Consider the following 20,110-nt stretch of genomic DNA (forward strand, 5'->3'; position numbering starts at 1 on the left):
ATAAGTATCTTGCATAGATTCCTAAAAACATCCGTGCAAGAATTTATTTTTAGGGAGCAGTAAGAATTCAGTATGAATCAAACGTTACACCTAGTATATGCACAGCAGTGCCTCTTTTTGTCTTCTATTACCACATACTAAACTAAACTTGGGTAGAATCATAGAATAGTTTGAGTTGGAAAAGACCTTTAAGGATCACCTAGTCCAGCCTCCCCTGCAAGGAGCAGGGACATCTTCAACTCGATCAGGTTGCTCAGAGCCTCATCCAGCCTGGCCTTGAATGTTTCCAGGGATGGGGCTTCCACCACCTTTCTGGGCAACCTGTTCCAGTGTTCTATAACTTGCGTTGTAAAAATTTTTTTCCTAATATCCAATCTAAATCTACCTCCCTCTATATTAAAAACATTACCCCTCATCCTATCACAACAGGCCCTACTGAACAGCCTCTCCGTATCTTTCCTGTGACCCCCTTGAGGTACTGGAAGGCTGCTATCAGGTCTCCCCGGAGCCTCCTCTTCTCCAGGCTGAACAGCCCTAACTCTCTCAGCCTGTCCTCATAAGAGAGGTGCTCCAGCCCTTTTATCATCTTCATAGCCCTCCTCTGGACCCTCTCCAGCTGGTCCATGTCCTTCTTATGTTGGGGGCTCCAGAACTGGACACAGTACTCCAGGTGGGGTCTCACCAGGGCAGAGTAGAGGGGAAGAATCACCTCCCTCAACCTCCTGGCCACGCTTCTTTTGATGCAGCCCAGGATGTAGTTGGCTTTCTGGGCTGCGAGCGCACATTGCCAACTCATGTCCAGTAAAGGGAGTTAAATTATTTACACACAGATAAATCATATGTGAGAGAAAGCTTATAACTGTTTTTTTTTTAATACATGGACTTAATTCTGAAGGGATTAGTGTAGCATCTTCACATATATGTAAATGCCAGGATTGGTTCCGGAAAAATAATGCTGGAGTGAAAAAGCATCAACTTGACAGAAAGATCTAGCTGAACTGACACTACTTTGTAACAACTACAAAATTAAAAATGCAGGCAGGTTAGTCCTGCTTTTGTTCTAAAACAGACAGTGTTGTGAATAACCAAACTTCAGAATTTTCTGCTAATATTGTTTTTTTTCCCTTGATCTCTTGAAACATTATACCTGAATATACCGCTAGTTCTGGTAGGGAGGAGAAAAAAAAATAACAAATATCAAGATAGAAGCCAAGTTTCAGCTGAATTTTCCTTAAATCTATGGATTCTCCACTTCCTGCCACCTTTACTAGCATCTAAGTAATCATATGATATACAACATATATTTTTCTATTTTCATTTCTATTATGAATGTTTAGTTTGTCAGCAACTGAATTTGTTTGATTACTTGTCTGTACTTCCATCATATTCTTAACTGATAAGCAGTTCCCAAAATATGGGGCTCTTTACCAGGCTTCTTTCAACCTCAGGTACAGATACTGTTGGCTGTAGTACTACATCACTTTACAATAATCATAAAACACTCATCAGATGAGGGCATATAGACAAGGTTCTACTGACTTTCAGCACATTGGAATCCTCCATCATGTGACAGATATCACATGCTACACTAGGCAGTAAGAAGAGAATACAGCTATAGACCATTCATCCTTACTTTTGGGTAGGTCCTTCCTGACATAAGAGCTTCGGCGCCCATACACAGACTGAGTTTCCACCTACAGTGGCAGGTTTATCTTGGACTGGTTTTAATCTTTACTTCTAAATCACAATAAACAGAAGGAAACTTCATACTTCCTCCTGCTTTTTTTACATCCTCATACTTTCAAACACCCAACACCATTATTCAAGCGAATATGCCTTGAAAACTATAGTTTTTAGTAAGGTCAACTAAGTTGTGTTCCTTAAGAAAGGCTGAAGAATTAAGATACTTTATTGAGTGCTCAAAAAGAATAGTTTTGCCTCAAAGCAAAAAGCTTTAGCTTTTCACTTAATTACCATTTTCTTCAGTACAAGTATTCAAGACATGAAAACAATATGTACTTATGTTTACTGAAATGCAAGGGAACTAAGGTTGCAAAAACAAGTTCAAGTTACAAACACAAATACACTCCTTGCTATGCTGGACCTTGTTCTCACCAACAAGGAGGGACTGGTGGGAAATGAAGGAAATCAAGGAAAGCCTTGACTGTAGTAATCATGAGATGGTGGAGTTCAAGATGCTTAGTGAGGAGGGCAGCGAGGAGGGCACACAGTAAGCTCTCTGCCCTGGACTTCAGGAGAGCAGACTTTGGCCTCTTCACAGGTATACTGGGCAAAGTGCCATGGGATAAAGCCCTGGAGGGAAGAGGGGCCCAGGAAAGTTGGTTGATATTCAAGGAGCGTCTCCTCCAAGCTCAGGATCAATGCATCCCAACAAAGAGGAAGTTGGGAAAAAATGCCAGGAGGCCTGCCTGGATGAACAAGGAGCTCCTGGACCAACTGAAAAACAAAAAGGAAGCATACAGAGGGTGAAAGCAAGGACAGGTAACCTGGGAGGAATACAGAGAAATTGTCTGAGAAGCCGGGGACTGGGTAAGGAAGGCTAAAGCCCTAATGGAATTATATCTGGCCAGGGACATCAAGGGCAACAAGAAAAGCTTCTTTATGTATGTCAGGGACAAAGGAAGACCAGGGGCAATGTGGGCCCTCTCCGGAAGGAAATGGGAGACTTGGTTACCTGGGACATGGAGAAGGCTGACGTGCTTAATGATTTTTTTGCCTCAGTCTACACCAGCAAGGGCTCTAACCACATCACCCGAGTTGCAGAAGGCAAAAGCAGGGACTGGGAGAATGAAGAACTACCCACTGTAGCAGAAAAGCAGGTTCAAGACCATCTAAGGATCTTGAAGGTGCACAAGCCCATGGGCCCTGATGAGATGTATCTGTCCTGAGGGAACTGGCAGATGCAGTTGCCAAGTTGCTGTGCATCAGAGTTGAGAAGTCATAGCAGTCTGGTGAGGTTCTTGCAGACTGGAAAAGGGGAAGCACAAGCCTCATTTTCAAAAAGGGAAACAAGGAAGACCTGAGAAACCACAAGCCGGTCAGTTTCACCTCTGTGCTTGGCAAGGTCATGGAGCAGATTCTCCTGGAAACCACTCTAAGGCATACGGAAAATAAGGAGGTGACTGGTGACAGCCAACACGTCTTCACTAAGGGCAAATCGTACCTGACCAATTTGATGGTCTTCTGTGATGGGGTTACAATGTTGGTGGATAAGGGACTGCCAACTGACATCATCTACCTGGACTTGTGCAAGGCATTTGACACTGTCCCACATCACATGCTTATCTCTAAACTGGAGAGATATGGATTTGATAGACAGACCACTCAGTGGATAAGGAATCATCTGGATGGTCGCACTCAGAGAGTTATGGTCAACGGCCATATGAGACCAATGATGAGTGGCATTCCTCAAGGGTCAGTATCAGGATCGACCCTGTTCAACGTCTTTGTTGGCAACATGGACAGTGGGACAGAGTGCACCCTCAGCAAGTTTACTGATGACACCAAGCTGTGTGATGTGGTCAATACGCTGGAGGGGAGAGATGCCATCTGGAGGGACCTTGACAGGCTGGAGAGTTGGGCCCATGTGAACCTCATGAAGTTCAACCAGGCCAAGGGCAAGGTCCTGCACGTGGGTTGGGGCAATGTCAGGCACAAATAAGAAAATCTATCAAGAGCAGCCCTGAGGAGAAGGACTGGTAGTGCTGATTGACGAGAAGCTCACTATGAGCCAGCAATGTGTGCTCACAGCCCAGAAAGCCAACCACATCCTGGGCTGCATCAAAAGAAGTGTGGCCAGCAGATCGAGGGACGCGATTCCATCCCTCTGCTCTACTCTTGCGAGACCCCACCTGGAGTACTGCATCCAGCTCTGGAGTCCCCAACATAAGAAGGATGTAGACCTGTTGGAGAAGGTCCAGAGGAAGGCCACGAAGATGCTCAGAGGGCTGGAGCACCTCTTGTATGAGAACAGGCTGAGAGAGTTGGGGCTGTTCAGCCTGGAGAAGGGAAGGCTCCGGGGAGACCTTATAGCAGTCTTCCAGTGCCTAAAGGGGGTTTATAGGAAAGATGGGGAGAAACTCCTTAGCAGGCCCTGTTGTGATAGGATGAGGGGTAATGGTTTTAACATAGAAGGAGGTAGATTCAGACTGGGTATAAGGAAAAAATATTTACAATGAGGGTGGTGAAATACTGGAACAGGTTGCCCAGAGAGGTGGTAGATGCCCCATCCCTGGAAACATTCAAGGCCAGATTCAATGGGGCTCTGAGCAACCTGATCTGGTTGGAGATGTCCCTGCTCCTTGCAGGGGGGTTGGACTAGATGACCTTTAAAGGTCCCTTCCAACCCTAACTATTCTATGATTCTATAAATAAGATTAATGTATTATGTACTAATGAATTGCTGTTCCCCTTAACTCCATAATAAGTGTGACAGCCCTTTTTTTAGACTCAGGTGAAGTGTAATAACCTCATCCTCAGACTACAGAATGTCTGAAAACTGATTGCTTTAACTTGAGGGTGGGGGTGGACGAAGGTGGATTACAAAGCATTTATCTTACATTAACTTCAATGCCATATCTGTCACGCTGTGAAAAAAACCCAAAAATCGTGTAGTTTCTGAACCTGCTATGTCCTTTATCGCTAATAAAGATTTTGGAAGAGTGCAGATCTTTTTTTCTAAATATTATCAAGAAGAAAGTAACAAAACAAGACTTTTCTTTCCAGACACTCTTACTGCATAAGCAATGTAAATTTTCACCACTACAGGACACAAGTTTCAGGCTCTCTTTTGGATGCTACATAACCACTTATGTAACTGGCCTGAGTCAGCTACCACCTTCCTCGCTTTACAACCTGTCTTTCATTCTTGTCTTGAATCATATGACTTTGCTGCATGAGAGATTGTGGAACACAGAAGTAAAAAAAAAAAAAAAAAAAAAAAGTAAATTCTAAAACAGAAAAGCACTTCAAACGCTGCAACTATGGGTAGCTGCACCATATTGGTTTTTTATATCTGTTAGGTATAATCATGTACAGATTAGCAACAGTGCAGCAATTGGCAGATATATAATCCGTATTTTAAAAGCGCGGATAAAATGAAGATTTATTTGATTATTGGGAGCAGGTAGAAAAGTGGCTCCCTGATTTGAAGGAATACTTAGCATAACATTGAAGAGAACAAAGTGATGCTGACTATCTGTCTTATCTAGGAAATGCCTTGTTAGTGGGGAAAAAACTAAGCCTTGCTATGCATGTTCTTTTTACACCTCTTAGAGGTAACATCCTCTAAGTTACACTGTACTCCACAGGCCAACATGTAAAGCCACTGGGTGAGTTTCCCTGAGGACAGATTGCCCAAGAGAAAAAGCTGTCTTCTTGAAGCTCTACAGAGCAAAGTCTAAAAAAATCTTGTGTTGCTAATTCATGATAAAAAATTATGACTAATGGATATATTGACAGAATCTGTCAGGCAGTAGTTTACGACAAAATCCTTTCAATGAATGGAAGATATGTTAACAGAAAACCTCTGATGACAGTAAAATATTTATATTCTTTATGATAACAAAACAACAGAAATTAAGAAAAAAAGAAATTAATACATTTATTTGTTACACACTGAATGTAACTATGTACATACTTCCCACTTCTTCTTTTTCACCTCACAATCTAATTACATCACTTTTATGCAACATACCTAATAGCACTCTTGTCCATAGCTTCCATCCTGCCGTTTTTCTCACAGTACTTTCTATCCTACTTTTTTCATTATTGATCAGTGCATTGGTCAACACAAAATTGTTCATTTTTTATTTTAAATGCAGGTTATCTAATTCAGCTTGTTGCACTTGAAAGATTATGCATGTAACTTAAATTAGTGGTTTGCCTAGAAAAATATTTATGATTGCTTTTCCACATGGCATCTATGGTAGCAAGTATTAAAGAAGCATGAGAATAAACACAATATTTACTAAATATTTCTACTTAGAAAAATAATACACTATCCTCCACTAATGATCATCCATGGCAACTACTCTAAACAGACAACTGAGCTCAAAATATCTTCACCTACACTCCAGTAATACACCTTGACAAAATACCAGTTCAGTAGTCGAAATGTTCTCCTATCCAGAGTCAGAGCTTGTACAGTCTTTTGTGAAGTGGAATGAAGACAGGAGACAAATTAGTATCTTACAAGAAAGTGACAGTAGACCACCATAACCACAACTATTGTGGGCTCGGAAATTTCCTGGTCCTTCCTGTAGGAGAGGAAAGAACTGTAATGATGGAATATCCACCCACATATTTTTGCCTGAGGGTGTTTTTTTTTTTTTGTTAGTTGGTTGGGTTGAGTTTTTTACTTCTTTTTTGTTTTGCTTTGTGATTCTTTTTCTAGAGGAAGAAAGGCAGTCTTCTTGAGAAAAATCCCATTAGAAACAGGGAAACAGAGATAAGATGCCAAAGTACCAGTGCTGCAATTCAGGGAAGTGGAACACCCAGAAGTAATACCTACCTAGCACCGAGGAGGACTACAGAAGTGTGCTTTCTGGCATACAGTAGGGGGTAGAAGAGAAATTTGTAGGAAGCAGATCTTTCACTCTGTTCTGCAGGAAGCAGCGAACACTACAACCACCACTTCCAGGTTTACACATGTTCCTGCTGAATCAGCTAGCTACTGTTTGAGTTTCATATTACCAGATAATAGATCTCACTGCATATTTCCATCAAGTAATGCTATTCAGTAGAATACCAACACATCCTGGAGAATGGTTTGTCTAAAATAGGATATGGAACTCATGCTGTGTCAGCTAAGAGAAGGCAGAAGAATGAGGGACATATGAGTGAAAGTCATTTGGATCAGAAAACTGAAACCATTCTGATCAGGAAGCACCCAAGTTAGAGGAAAGCTGAACTTTATGCTGGTACCTTGTCATTCCTTTCTTTAATTCATGATGTCATGACCATTGTGGCCACCATACGGCCATCACGTGTTTTCCTCTCCTCTGTATGTTAGTATGTGATTTTGCTCCAGTTAATCAAAGTATACTGGTTCCATCAAAACAGCATGCAGAAGCGTTGATTTCTTTGACCAGGTAGGATGTAGATAAAGTTCTATCTATGTATGAACACCGCTAATCCAAAGACCAGGATCTGCAGTTCTAGCTGATAGAGCAACTAATTCTGGAAAGCCAGGCATATGAAGCACAAGAAATTCCTCAGGACTAGTCAGCATGGCTTCACAGAGAGGAAGTCATGCCTGATCCACCTGGTTAACTCTCACGATTAAATGACAGGCCTGGTAGATGAGGGCAGAGGAGTGGCTAGTGTCTGTCAGGCCTTCAGTAAGGCCTTTGACACTGTCTCACATAAGAGCTTCATAGCCACTCAAGCTGTTACCACAGCAGCTAGATGAGCAAACAGTGAGGCGGATTGAAAACTGGCTGAATGATCAAGCCCTGAAGGTGGTGATGAGCAGTGCAAAGTCATGGCAATCCCAGGCACAAATACAGGCTAGGTGGAGAATGGATCAAGACCAGCCCTGAGGAGAAGGACTTGGTAGTCCTGGTAGGTGAGAAGCTCAACGTGAGCCGGCAATGTGCCCTTGCAGCCCAGAAAGCCAGCCGCATCCTGGGCTGCATCAAGATGAGCGTGGCTAGCAGGTTGAGAGAGGTGATTCTCCCCCTCTGCTCTACTCTCATGAGACCCCACCTGGAGTACTGCATCCAGCTCTGGAGCCCCCAACATAAGAAGGATGTAGACCTGTTGAAGAGGGTCCAGAGAAGGGCTGTGAAGAGGATCAGAGGGCTGGAGCATCTCTCATATGAAGAAAGGCTGGGAGGGTTGGGGCTGTTCAGCCTGGAGAAGAGTAGGCTCCAGGGAGGCCTTATAGCGGTCTTCCACTACCTCAAGGGGGCCTACAGGAAAGACAGGGAGACACTCTTCAGTAGGCCCTGTTGAGATAGGGCAAGGGGTAATGGTTTTAAAAACAGAAGGAGGGAGATTCAGATTAGGCATCAGGAAACAATTTTTTACACTGAGGGTGGTGGAACACTGGAACAGGCCGCCCAGAGAGGTGGTTGATGCCCTGTCCCTGGAAACATTCAAGGCCAGGCTGGATGAGGCTCTGAGCAACCTGCTATAGTCAAAGATGTCCCTGCTCCTTGCAGGGGTGTTGGACTAGATGACCTTTGAAGGTCCCTTCAAACCCTAACCATTCTATGATTCTATGATTCTAATTGGAGGCTGGTAACTACTGTTGTGCTGTTGTACAACTACTGTTGTTGTACTCGTCCTTATCACTCACTGACCCAATTCGAAAGAGTGCTTTTCCTCAGCTCTCTATTGTCTCAAAGTCATCCCAGAACTAAGTAGGGTGGAATAGCTGAGGAGCAGAACTATATCAGTGGAAAATCTGGCAACTTAATTCAAATCAAGTCCTATAGCGGTTTAAACTCTAGACTACGCATTGAAACAGAAGAGTAAGCATTCAAACACTTTTTTATTCACTCTGGCTTGAATATTGTAACTGATTAAACCACTAAATAACATTTATTAAATAAATATGTTAAACATATGTCTAAGCTCTCAAGGCCTGAAAATCTACATCCGGATATTGATCAGTACTGCTATTCTCCTCGAGTAGGAGAATTGTAATAACTCTATACTACAACTATATTTAGTTTTATGTATGATCACATAACAACTATACCTCCAATGCAACAGTTAGTAGTGACTGACTTACATAAAAATAAAGCCATCTTATATCAACATATGTCATCTAGTCCCTGGAATATTGTTATACCACCAAACCAATGTAGAAATATTAATTGTAGTAAAGGAGTTAGAATGTTTTAACTATAACAAAATAATTAACATAAAATACGGTTTGTGTTTAGACAAGTCCCTCCACTAGTTTACAATCTATTTGAACTTGGGAGTTTTTCATTATGAAGTCTTACTGGCTCAAGACCTTTATAGGTTTCTGAATGTTTAATATTTTCCTCAAAGCCCAATTCTTGGAAGTAATGAATCCATAAAACTTCTATTTCCCACTTTTTTAGAACTGTAATGGAAACAGAGAAAATTGTAGCCAATTCATAAGAAAAGCAGTGTGCCCTCTACTTGGACATTTCCTTTCCTGGAGTCTGACTACTGCTGTTTTAACATTCAGGGTTGACAAAAGACTGAGACACTTTTTCTTTCAACAGATAAAAGCAGAATTCACCTAGGCACAAGTGAATCCAGATTGACTTCATCTACTTTCAGTTATTGGAAGGAGAAAACTCTCCAGATCTATCTACATAAAACCCCTGCTTTTCATAAGCTTTTCAGAATATCTTCCAGTTTTCGTCTTCCATGAGTAAACATTAAATATTCGTGCCTTAATTAAAAGTGTTTCCACTTGAGGTCTTGCATTCCATCTCGGTCAGCTCTTACCTGTCAGCCTGTAGTTTCAGTATTTCTGACTTCACAGGCAACTAGGTATCAAGTCACTCCCACTTTCACAGGGGTGAATACTCTAAGCTGTTTTACAAAATGAATCAAAATATTACAACCAGCCATGCTCTGCAGTTTACCAAGACTGTTTTAATGGTCTGTAATTTTAAATGGGTGCTACTTGTTAGCAAGTTGAAGAATAATTAGAGCTCCTGGTATTTTGGGACATTAGTTTAACTGCACTACTGCAGAGACATAAGAAAAATCAGAGACAATTTCCTGAAAGAGCAAAAAGAATATTCAGATAAGAAATATTCTTCTGTGACTTTGGACTCAATGCTTCATCTTGGAGTAGAAAGAGCCGTACAGAAGGAACAGAATAACTCAGTAATCCATTACCTCAGTACTTCAGAGCAATTAGAACATGGTAAATAGGGGGAAACTAAGTTTTGCATTTGAATTTAAAACATTTATTTAAGCAAACTGATGTTGAAACTCACTGACTTCTGGTGGTATGAGTCAAAACAACTGGAAAGACAACTTTCTTACTACCAGGTCAAAGTAATAATTCAGGATTTCCAATACCAGCTTCCCTGCTAGGCATCTCTAACACACGAAACTCCACAAAAACAAATGAGACCTCATAAAGCCTTTCACTTGAAGAACATGTGTACACCTGAAAAGGTTTGCTGCTTGCACTTATTACTTGCAGACCTGTGGTCTGCTGCATTACCATATGAGATTTACAGTCACTTCGGGGGGTTGTAGATCACTCTTAGTAATAAGTGGCTTTCGCTCTGAAGACAGTAAATCAATGGTTTCAACAATTCTAAGACTACAGTATTAAAAGGATTCCATTGTTCTACAGAGAACGCCGAGCACTTTGCACACAGGTGCCTGAAAGTAATTGATGGCAAAGATCCTTTCTTAGGTATGCATGCCTGAACTGTATTCAATTCAGGGCCATTCTCAAAATGCCATTGTTTTCTTATGTAATTCACACAAGTTGCCATTGTACACTTGCTCTTCGCCAGGGGATGTAATCTGAATCTTGTCGAATTATACTGTCCTGATATCTTCTTCCCTACTCTAAATAATTAAGACTTGAGACTTGCAAGACTTGGAGGGGGAGGGGAGAGAAGAGATATGCGTGTTTCAGGGAGACAGGAAGGACAGGAAAAGGATGAGTAAGGTGTAAGTGTAAAATGGAAATAAAATGTGGAAATAGGCATCAATTTACAGATCATAAATTTAATAAAGATATGGCTTACACGGTTGCTTCTAGAACTGGAAATGCTAAGCTATTATTCTATGTTGGAAATGTTGTTTTCAGTTGCCTAAAAGCTGCTGCATACAAAAGGTAATTCCTTAGAAGGCAAAGATTTTACAGTAACTAACATTCCTATCTCACAGATATTCTAAACAGCACTTTGCAAGACGAAATACAGCACCTTACTAAAATGAAGATACCCCGGTTACATAACAGTTGCCAGCACAAATTTATAGCATTTCGATTTAATTGTTTTTAAGATGGGTAATAAATGGCTATATCCAGGAAGGAAATGCATATGGCTCCCTTGTGAGTATGTCAACCTCTTCCAGCTTCTACTTAGTTCAAAATAAAAGTAAAATATATATTTTTTTTTCCTTTCTATCTTGTTCAGGATATGGGGGAAGATAGCCAAGTCCAGACTTCCTAGTCACAATGCAAAGTCCTTTTTCATATTAACACTTGCTAATGAAAGAAGCCTTTAACAAGCACGACAAGGCTGATAGCTTAACCTTTGCAGGGTCTGGTAGTATCCTCATCATTTGAGTCTGACTCCATTTTCAGTTAAACAATTCCAATAAAGTTCTGCTAAGCATCCTTCAACATTTCTTCCTCAATATGTTGTTTACTGAAGAATTGCCAACAAGAGCTGTTCTCACTTTTTTTTTTTTGCTTTTATTAAAAATACTCTAAATCACTTTCTCTAAGTAATTGACACTTTTCACTAGTGCTAAAACGCCAGGAGGAGGAACTTGGGAATCAAATGGGCTTTTGTTTTGACAGTTTGCTTTGGAGGGAGGGGTATCGATTTCTTCAAAGAAAATATTGCCCCAGGAGTCTAAATTGGATGGGTTGTTAGACCTGCATTTCACAGTTTCTTCCCTAGCCCATCCCTAACATGCTTAAAATTCTCCACAGCTATTGTTTTTGTTAACAAAATAGTCTGAAGAGCTCCTTTCTCAGAGTGGTTTGAGACAACATGAAGGGACCTGGGCATGCAGGAGCTAGAGCATTTGTTGGAATCCGTATCTCTGTGAGCTTAGGGATACATTGTGCTTTACAGCTCATGTCCTCCTCGGGTCTTGAGAGCTGGTGGACTCAAGTCCATCTGACACAGTATTTTTTTTGAGATATCCCTAGGCCAGCCTTCTTCTAAGTGTTTGTTCGTTGTTATTGAATCACTTCTTCCCCCTTCCTCCAAAGCATTGTGGCACTCCTGAAGACGGATTTACCAGCTGCCCTGGATTCAAATTTCACTCCCACTTTAAAACTTCTAATATAAAAGCCTTTAGAATTTGTGCACAACTGCACAGACATTTAAAAAAAAAAAAGCTTTTGTGACATTCTTAGACTCATCATAAACTATACCAACAAAAAAAAAAACAAAACTTGGTAAGAGGTTTGACTCACAGATAATGAAAATGCTATGTACCCTTCCTCATTCCTGTTCATAGTCACTCCTTCTCCCACCTTTTCTTACAGTTGCTTATCTGCTCCACATTCAACAAGTTCAGGGGACTAAATAGACAGAAAGACTGCTTTGCAGGGTTTTTAAATTTTATGTTGGGACAAGCAATTAACTATCCTGAAAAGTCTTACAGTACACAAAAGGATTTAAACCACAAGTAGGAATTTTACGAGTTCGTCAACATAACCTCCAATGAAAATATAAACACAATCTCTCTCTGTCTCCTAGGATTTTGAACAAGTATAGAAGTATGCAGTGGATATCTCCCAAGTAGAAAGCATACTTTTTTTTTCCCCCCCACAATAGACATGGCCTCAGAAATACTGTCAGAAAAAGACGTATACAATATTCAGAGTTCAAATTATTTCTTCTCTTGGCCATTTTCAGCTCCTTCTACTTGTTTCCAAAGTTGTTTTCTGATCTTCCTCCTACTTCTGGCTTTTTCTGTAGAAGACCTTCCTGCCACTGTTTGTATCTTCTACATGTCTGTTTATTAAAAGGTTGTTTTCAAGATGTGTTCTAGTGAAGATGTATGAAGAAGGAGGAAAGGACATGATGAAGTGAACTTAGAAAGCATGTGCAAGGCTGGTCAGTGTGCTTGTGTACTTAAATCAGAACTATATTGTGCAAGTATGTTGATTAAAAGTATTACATCCTTTATCAATATAGTTGGTAGCAAATGCCCTAGTCTATAACTATATACACATACACGTATGTATTTGGGTTTGTTTTTTTTTTTCGTTGCTATTGCTTGTTTGATCTGGAGAACTGAGGTACCAGGAAGGTGAAGTCCTGAAGTCCACTAGGAGAATTCTCAGCTGTACCTCATGTACCTTCTTCATGTAGATAAGATGTTTTTCTGGGTTAGCTTTACGCATGTAAGTAGTTTATAGGCCCTATTCTATAAGGATACTCATTTGTAGTGATAAGAGAGCCTATCAAAAGAGGAAATAAAGATCATTAGCCAAAGTGGAACACAGTGTACCTCAGAATAAAGAGTTGGAACATTTCAAATGAAGAGGATAAAATCAAGTCAATTATAGTATATAAAACAGTACTCTGAGGTGCATCAGAAGTTTCATAGTAGCCACAGACAAATTAATTTATTTCCTATAGTGCATCTAAGTCAACTGCACCACAGGTTCATTTGCAACAATATGTAGACCTGCCCAAGAGATGAAAGTATGCTTCACACAAAACACACAAAAAGAACCCTAAAAATAGCAACTTCCTTCCCACAAAGCCAAAAACACTAGACACTTCTATTTGGGGTGCTTATGAGATCCCACATATAATAGCCTATGTTGCAGAATACCTTGTCAGCACCAATTTACATTCTGAATGCACACGACATGAACATCAAATCCCAGAAAACCCACACAAATCTCCTGTTAAATACACATTTCCCCAATACATATAACATAATGAACTGAAACTTTTAAAACAAACAACCCACAAACCAAACAAAACGAAACAAAAAAACCACAAAACCATAAGGTTATTCTGATGCATATTCTCATACACTTTTAATCCCCAGCTACCAATTGCAGTTCCTAAAACACCCTTTGCTGACCCAATTGCCTATCATCCACCAGTAAAATAGCTCTCCCAGCCTCTGTAGCCATGGAGAAGTGGGCTTGTATGTACAAGAACAGCTCCTCCCCTGCTGAAAAACCCACAGCAAAACCAGAATTTTGACTCTACTACCTTTGCCCTCCTTCAGTTAGTAAAGCAAGAGACACAAGGGCAGATGTTCTGTATTTTTTTCCCTCAGTTCTTTTCTGTTTGCTTTTTGAATGTGTTAAGTCCTCTTTGATCTAGCATAGCATTTTTGCCATTCAAAATCTTCTGATCTATTTCTGGTCTACTTTTCAGAACCGTTGACACACTAAGGCTGACAAGCTGTTTTGTTTGTTTGTTTGTTTTTCTTCCCTTTCTCATTGACTTATATGCACACCTTCACACTTTCTTCATTAACAAGCTGTTGAACAGTTAGTGTACATTCCTACTTTTCTGTAGTTTATTTGTGACTAGTGGGGAAAGCAGGAACATTCGTAGGCTTTCAGTGGAGTACAACAGTTGTCAATTGCTTCTTCAGAGACAATGTCCAGGCTAGTATAGGACTACAATTACAAATGTGAAGAGAGGAAAAAAAAACAAAACCCAAGCTTGAGAGCTTTGGGGAAGAACAATGATGGAGTTGATGATAGATACTATCTGCTAGTAAGTGACATGCTCTGTGCAGCTGTGGAAGAAGTGTAAAGAATTTAAAAACAGAACAAGTAACATTCAGCTCCTGAACTCCAAGGATGATTAATGCTTTATCAAGAGTTTATAGTCTTGATAATACTCATGGTAAAATGGCTCTTTTTAATCCAACCTAATCTTGATTCAGGCCATTGCAATTTAAATATAGGACAGTCTGACTGTCCTGTTAGCTTCATTGCGTTTCTGACACAGCACAGATATGGCTGTGCAGCACTGATATTACTCTGATATTACAACTGTGGCACATGCACACAACAGCAAAGCCTTAATAATTCAGAATGTAAATACTTATTTAGAGGAGTATCGGCAAAAAGAAGTTTCACATGAACAACGTGTGTAACTGTTAGCACATTTTTATAGGGATTCAGCATTGCCACTGTTTTTTCCTGTGTCCGTTTTCCCCAGCTTTCTACTGCATATAACCCACCAATAAAAGTCAATTGAAACAAAACTGTATTTTTATGTAATTTAGGTAAATGCGGCAACCATCTGAACACAAACTGCTTGCAAGGTGTAGTCCAACAGTGATTCAGGTATTTAGTTATATATCCATGGTTAAGCAAGTGAAGCCCAAGATGTAGATAGCACTGAAAAATGCTTTACAATATCACTTCTGCATGACTTACTCCTCGTATTTAACATGTTTTAGTTGGATTTGGAGACAGAATTTTCCACCCAAGTCTTGCTGTGTTTAGCTTATGTGCTAGACAGAATATACCTTTTTACATCTTCCATTCTCTGTGACATGCAAAATCCATGGAATGTGATTCTGCTATCCCAAATTAGTATTAACAGCACAAGTATGGAAAAGCATTAGTAGGATTTTCAGATGATCATATCTTCTGAGTTCAGACTGATTTTAGAGATGATTTGTTGAAAATTTAAAATCACATTTTTAATGTGAGCCAAACTAGTGGTCTGCTTTTAGATCCAAAGGTAAAAGGACTGAAAATAATAGCACCAAGCAATTACAATATGTTCCAATTAGAGTGACTCTTCTAGTTCAGCAAACAGTGTTACTAACATAAGATTGTTTTTGGAAAAGTCACAAAGTCCAGAAAAAAAAGTGCTGGAGCATTCATATAAATTCATGTAAACTACAGTGAAGTTAGACTGAGTCCTTGCTTTTCACTGATTCCAATTTCTGGAAGAAAATGCTGTGTGCTCTAAAGCTTGTATTTTTTTCAGATGCATTATATGGTCTGATAATACGTATTACCTTTATAAACTATACTCTTGCACTAATTCAGCAATGTACTGCAAAGCAGAGAATTACAGGTTCAAGTGTAGTTTATAGTGTCTATTTTGGATGGTGCTTGCTAATATAGCTACCAATCATAATCAGGAGAATAGCATATCATAAACTGGAATAGGTATTGTATAAGCAATAAGGCCGGATTTCTATTTCACTTCTGTAAAAAGTTTTTGCCGGGAGCAACAGCAACGCAAGGTTCCAAGGGTTTGCAAGGCGTCAGATGCAGAAGCCACGGTCCTAGGCACTGAAAATGAACCAGTTGACCCACTGGGGAAGATGAAAATCACACTGCTAAGCATTGTGTAGGGCAGTGTTATGAAATCAGGACAGAGTACAGTAAACCCCCTGAAAAGGGATCAGTGGACTTACGATAAGCTTTCTTCATTTTTTGGGGTGGGAGAAGGGGAAGAGGGAAGGGAAAGGGAGAGGACATGTATTAATATATAACTCCAGACTCACCGATTTTGGCCAAGCTGGCCACAAGTATCCAGAGTGTGATGACATAAGGGTCCTTGACGTGATCCCATTTGAAAGAGACGATGGCAAACTCTTGAGGCTGGCTGCTATTTATAGGGCTTCCCGAGCTTCTCTGTCCCAGCGCCACCGGGAGAGCCATCAGCCCCAGGAGGAACCCCACTCCAGATACCTGCCTCATCTCCCAGCCGCACAACAAAATCCTGCTTCCCCTTCCCGGAGAGAGCCCGCCTCTTCGGAGGTCCTTGGGGGCGAGGTCCTTGTCCCTCGGCAGAGGCGCGACCGCAGCCTGCGGACGGCGGGACAGCGGCGCGTTCGGCCGGCGGAGGGGAGGGGAGGGGAGCGGAGCGGGTCCGGTGGGATCGGGTCGGGTCCTGTCCCGCCGCCGCCGCCGGCACGGCTGCCCAGGCTGGCTCGGGGGCCGCTTGGCACAAGGTGGCCGAGGAGGGGGTCAGGGGCTCTGTGCGTAGGCAGATGCTTCAAGCTGGGGTCCTGCTGCTTGCCCGCACCTGCCTTTATCAGGCTGCTCCCGAACGGCCGGAGGCGGAGCTTCCCTGCCGCTCCCGCGGAGGCAGCGATGCCCTGACTGAGCACCTTTCGGGATGGGCAAGGGAGCCCCGTCCCGCCGAGGGGGTGAGGGCAGGCCAGGAGCTGTATCCAACACCCCGGCTGGGCTCTGGACACGCGGGGGCTGGGAAGAGGTTGGCTTGGGCTGCTGGCTCTAGGAGGGCAAGGCCTGGGCGCGCCCGCGGGCAGGTCCGGGGTGGAGCCCGGGACCCGTGCTCGGATCGGGGTCGGGTAAGCAGGAGACCCACAAGTCTCCGTGTGGGTGCTTTGGATGCGCAGCCCCTTGGGTCAGCCTCTCTCCCTCAGGGCCGCCTTCCTAGCCCGTTCCACGGAGGAAATGCGCTCTTTTCTGCTTCTCGGCTTCAAATAGCGTTAGGACCCAGCTCACCGAAGACACAGCAGATTTCTCACACTAGCTTTTTCTTCTGTCCAGCAGAGAGCACCTCTTCCCACGCTGCTCGGGGAAGTGACACCAGCAGGCAAGGTCCGGCTTTCCACTGAGATCTGCTTGCAGCTGTTTGTTAACAGCTGTTTGTTGCGCTATATTACAAACACTACCTGGCTTCTTTTCCTCTTTTTTTTTTTTTTTTTTTATGGTTACAACATGATACCTTTCAAAAGGGGCTCACTTGACCCCTAAAGTCCTCTTTCTTGCTGATAACATTTGCCTGATATCCTGGGCGGTCCACGTTGTGTGTTGTAGGCGGGAGGACCCATGCTAATCATCACTGCAGTACAAAGGCAGCAAAGCAGCATCTTCCCAGCGAACAGAGCTGAGCGTACCTTTCTGCGCACCGCAGGAGCAGCAGCTCCTGTCCTCTCTTGTGTGCTCTGAAGCAATCCAGCTGGCCGTATGTGCCGCCCACTGCTTCTGTGAATTTCTGAGGGAAAAGATCACCTTTTTGTTTTACTTACATGACAGTTGGTTTTATCAAGAGTTCAAAAATGTTTATGATAAAGCTCTCCTTTAAAATGTTTGGAATCTTAAGAAATTATTTTGATTATTTCAGTCACTTGGGAGAAAAGCTGAGTGATTTTTCAAAGTCTAAGTGACCTGCACTGACACCCTATAAATCAATTAACTGGTTAATTAAAACAATACATTTGCATGGAATGTCATTGTTATAAAGGGTGCCTATTATTATCACAAAAAAGGGATGTCTATCATTATCTATCATAATAATCTTATTTAGCTAAGAAACTCAAGGACCAAAGTTCTCTTGAGTTAATGCACTGAATATTCAGTTATTGTTACCTGAAAGCAAATGTAGGCCTTGCGTTGGACCCTCTCTTCAAACAATGAAACACCTTGGGTTTTTTTTGTTTCCCCTGCTTCCTCATTACTTAAGGGAAAGGAAATTATGTAGGATTTTTTTTTAAAACTAGGAACCAATCTGAAGATGGAACTGGCAACTCTTTTTAGAGGAATAACAGACAGCAAAATATTTTTTTTTTTTTACATTTAGGAAATGTTGTAGACAAAGACCTGAAGATTATTTCAGTGTCAAACAACTGAAATCCTATCTATATAATTTTTATTTTCAGAGTAAGACTTGGGCACCCTAATGTCCTTTAGAATTTGCTCCCAAGTTTTTTAAGGTTCTGCAAATGCCTCTGGCCATTGTAAGAGTAACACTTTTGTGCATTGCCATTATAAAGAAAGATACAGTTGGGAGTAAGTAGCTGCTGATCATCTACATAACCTGTTGCTGAGCCCTGTGCATAGTAGTAGCTCCTAGTTGTTAATGTCCCTTCCATTTGCTGATATTAGGAGAACAATGAACTTTAGTAGAGACAAGCTGTCAGCACTGTTTTCATTATCACAAATTATTCCGTGTACCATCACAGCACAATTAGGCATTCCAGCTGCAGTTGATAAAAGGGCACCATAAGTGCCACAGTGTCCCATCTTATATATGTGATTCTTCCCAAACTAGTTCCACAAAATGATAACCGGGTTAGAAACAAACCTTCTTACTACTGAAACTGTTGAAGCTAACTGTGTTCTTAGGACGAATGTGTAATAGATAAAGAATACCTGCAGCTGTGCTAGAAAAATGAGAAAGCCTTCTCCAGGATCTTTTCTACAGATAAGCAAAGGCTTGCACCTCACTTGGAGTGGCTGCAGCCAAGATCATGCCTCTGATTGCCCTTAGGTGATGTTCTACTCATGACAATAGTGATGACAGCAACCAAGTTACATGACAATTCTGCATTTGCTAGTGGAGGTAAACCAGTATTAGCAAACAAAAAATGTTGTAAGTACTACCTTAGCACAGACAAACTAATGTTAATATCCGCCTCAGTCGAAAATGTAGTGTCCAGCAACGTACCTTAAAGGAATGTTGTGAGTATTTTAAAATGTGTAAAGATTTTTTAAGGCTTTGGTCCAAACTGCCACAAAGGTACATATTTTTGCTTGTCACAAGATTTACAACACTGCTAAAATACAAAAACGATGTTTTTCTTTAACAAAAGCAAGCTAATAGTTCAAGGTGTATCTATGACATTTGTTCTATCATCCAACAGCTTTTGGAATTTTTTAAGTAGGCTGGATATGAAATGACCGTACGTATCAGGGAATTCTTGTGCAATTCATTAGTATGTTAGAATAACACAGAGAGGACAGAGGAAGGAACCAGCAACCATGAACCTCGTGTAGGTACATGAAGAGACACTAAATCAACAGTCCACTGAATATACATGAACTCATGCACAGAATATATAGTTTTACAATAATATATTTGCATTTATGTATTTATTAATAGATTAAATTTTCTTGAAGATTCTTTATGGAAGACCTTACGTAGTTTCCTATGATATTATTCTGTATCAGTAACAAATAAACATTAACTTGAGTACTATGTTTGTAATAAATATATCATATCACACAACAGCTGGTATTTCCTGACTCCAAAAAGAGATCAAAAGGAAGATTTCTACTTACTGTATAATAATGGCTTTGTGACCTGGGTGATATTTTTTTTTCCCAACTGAAAGAACTCCAACATTGTTGCTTTTGGAAATGTTGTGTAAAGAATTGCTTAGAGAAAAGAATAACAGTGTCTTATATACCCTTCACATGATCTGTATTCTGTGAAGATTACTTCTTGTGGATTTTTTTTGAAGCTAAGGTAAAAGATAATTTCAGTAAAAAAAAAAACAAAAACCCAACAGATAAACTGAAATCTTTAAAATTATATTAGTTCTCTCCAGAAAGCACACACAGTACTTCAGTTGTACTACCTGAGAGGCAGAAGTTACAATTGACTTTCAATATTAACATTTACAGCAAATGTGTTTAAGATGAGGTGAAATTAAGCAGTAGATTTTTGTGGAACCCAGAATTTTC

At 41.0% G+C, this 20,110-nt stretch overlaps 1 protein-coding gene across 2 annotated transcripts in view; it reads right to left on the bottom strand.

The window, feature by feature from the left end:
• SLC9A3 (solute carrier family 9 member A3) overlaps positions 1 to 16,372 on the bottom strand; it is a 60,353-nt gene extending 43,981 nt beyond the window's left edge. For both annotated transcript variants that reach the window (XM_086741765.1, XM_086741766.1), the window contains exon 1: positions 16,177 to 16,372. In XM_086741765.1, coding sequence (XP_086597891.1) covers positions 16,177 to 16,372 — 196 coding nt within the window. The remainder of the gene's footprint in view (positions 1 to 16,176) is intronic.
• Positions 16,373 to 20,110: the final 3,738 nt, after the last annotated feature.

The sequence above is a fragment of the Chlamydotis macqueenii genome, chromosome 2, assembly GCF_036417535.1.
Source record: "Chlamydotis macqueenii isolate bChlMac1 chromosome 2, bChlMac1.mat, whole genome shotgun sequence".
Classification (NCBI taxonomy): domain Eukaryota; kingdom Metazoa; phylum Chordata; class Aves; order Otidiformes; family Otididae; genus Chlamydotis; species Chlamydotis macqueenii.